This window comes from Penaeus monodon, chromosome 31, assembly GCF_015228065.2.
Source record: "Penaeus monodon isolate SGIC_2016 chromosome 31, NSTDA_Pmon_1, whole genome shotgun sequence".
Classification (NCBI taxonomy): Eukaryota; Metazoa; Arthropoda; class Malacostraca; order Decapoda; family Penaeidae; genus Penaeus; species Penaeus monodon.
The window spans coordinates 43,286-45,053 of record NC_051416.1 but is presented as its reverse complement, the minus strand read 5'-3'; the positions used below and the strand labels follow the sequence as shown (position 1 = coordinate 45,053).

The 1,768-nt window shown below is 39.9% G+C and overlaps 1 protein-coding gene across 1 annotated transcript in view; it reads right to left on the bottom strand.

Moving 5' to 3' along the window:
- LOC119592801 (kinesin-like protein KIF3A) overlaps positions 1–1,768 on the bottom strand; it is a 19,500-nt gene that overhangs the window by 9,373 nt on the left and 8,359 nt on the right. The window contains 1 exon segment of the mRNA XM_037941711.1: positions 378–503. Within this exon segment, the coding sequence (XP_037797639.1) occupies positions 378–503 (126 nt within the window).

The window sequence follows — 1,768 nt, the reverse complement described above, 5'->3', positions numbered from 1 at the left end:
TTATCATCAGGGAAACCACCTGCAATACATGGCTGTTAAACATGAGTTGGCTGGACCTTAAGCACAAGCTTTCACGACTGGAAATATACATCCATTTCCTTTAATACCAATTTATCTACGAGGATTCACTTGTGCTATGCTAAGATGTTTTCAATCTCAATCTAAGCCATGGCACAGCATTTAAATGAATGCTCATTTATGTTTTGAATCTATTTATACTCTAAAGAGCATTCACAGTATGTTTTTTTACAGGAATGTATTACCACAAAAGCTCCCTAACATCATTCCTGTAGAGTCAAATCTACAACTGAGAGTATAAATCATTCAAGTGCAAAACTACAGCTTCTACAAAAGAATGAAATATCAATCATGCTTACCTGATTCTCCTTTTCTGCATCACCGTTGTCCAGCTGTTTCCTCATGTTGTTCCCCGTGTAAGCAACACACTTCAGCTGCCATTCCCCTATGTCCTCATTCCAGTGAACGTAACGCTCAACCATGTCCTGAAATGTTAGCCTTGTGATGAACTTGCATCTCATATCTATGGATAAATACTTACAGGTGTATGTAACTATACGCAAAACATTTGAAATGTATTGTTTTGTGATTCCTTGAGGTCTGGTGATGAAGGTTATTATGATCAGGGATAATGGCTTACTCAGATTTATCAAGTGGAATCAACTCAATGCTCCTACTGCAGTTGCAAGGGTCATTCAAGATTATTTACAAGCAGTACATATATGTACTTTCTTTCTCATCCCATGCTTCAAATTGTCTGCCACCCAAGGATGTTACAGGGCACATTTTCCATGTAGTTCCTCCTACATCCTCTTCCTCAATGGGGTGGTCCTACAGGAGGCCCTGATGGATCCTTCATAATAACCTCTGAATTCTGTTCTCTCAAGGCCCTAACTGTCCAGCAGGACAATCAATCATCTTTTTTTAATCTGTGCTCTTTCACCCATCCAACTGTTCATCTAGTGGCAATCGGTCTGCTTTCAGTTCAACTCTGAGCAGACACTGGGTATTATGTGTGGCCCAGGTCTTCTCTCCTTGTACTCTTCATGCTTTGCAATTGGCAGCCCTCTCCTATTCCCCATAACTTTATGTGTATTTCCCTCCACATCCAGCTAAGAACAAGAATCTAGGCTATATCACATATAGTCTGTGACTAATGGATGGGTCACTGAGGTAGCTGACCCAAGACACTCTCAATTCTTATAAGGTGTGAAGCTAAACTTCAGTGTTTGCAATCAATCAGTTGAACTCTGTAGGGTTGGTTATATTTGCTGCTGGGCCTTATGTAGCTTATTCATGAATTAACACCTTGCTCGGCACCCTCAGCAATGACTACTACCAGTGTTTGATGAGTTGACTTTTGTGCTTACCATTTTCACATCATAAGCATAGGTCAATCTGTCATTTTTGGGGTTTCTATAATATTTTCATTCTATTTCTTATCTTGTTTCAACCCTTGCTGTTAGAACAACATGATATACATGCCATAATGCCACAACAAAAAAACTAAAACACAACACAAATACTAAAGTGGGCAGTGCATGTGCCCATGTACAAAATGCTGACAGAGCTGATGCACAAGGCGTGGTTGCAGTTTGAGAGGCTACCAGGGTAGATTCTTGAATGTACACTGCATGTACCCTGAACTTAGCTGATATCATTGAGTAAGCTATCATACCTTATTTTTATTTTCTATGAGCACAGTGTTTGTCCTAATGTCCTGTGAACTGTTTCTTGAGTGACTGACAGG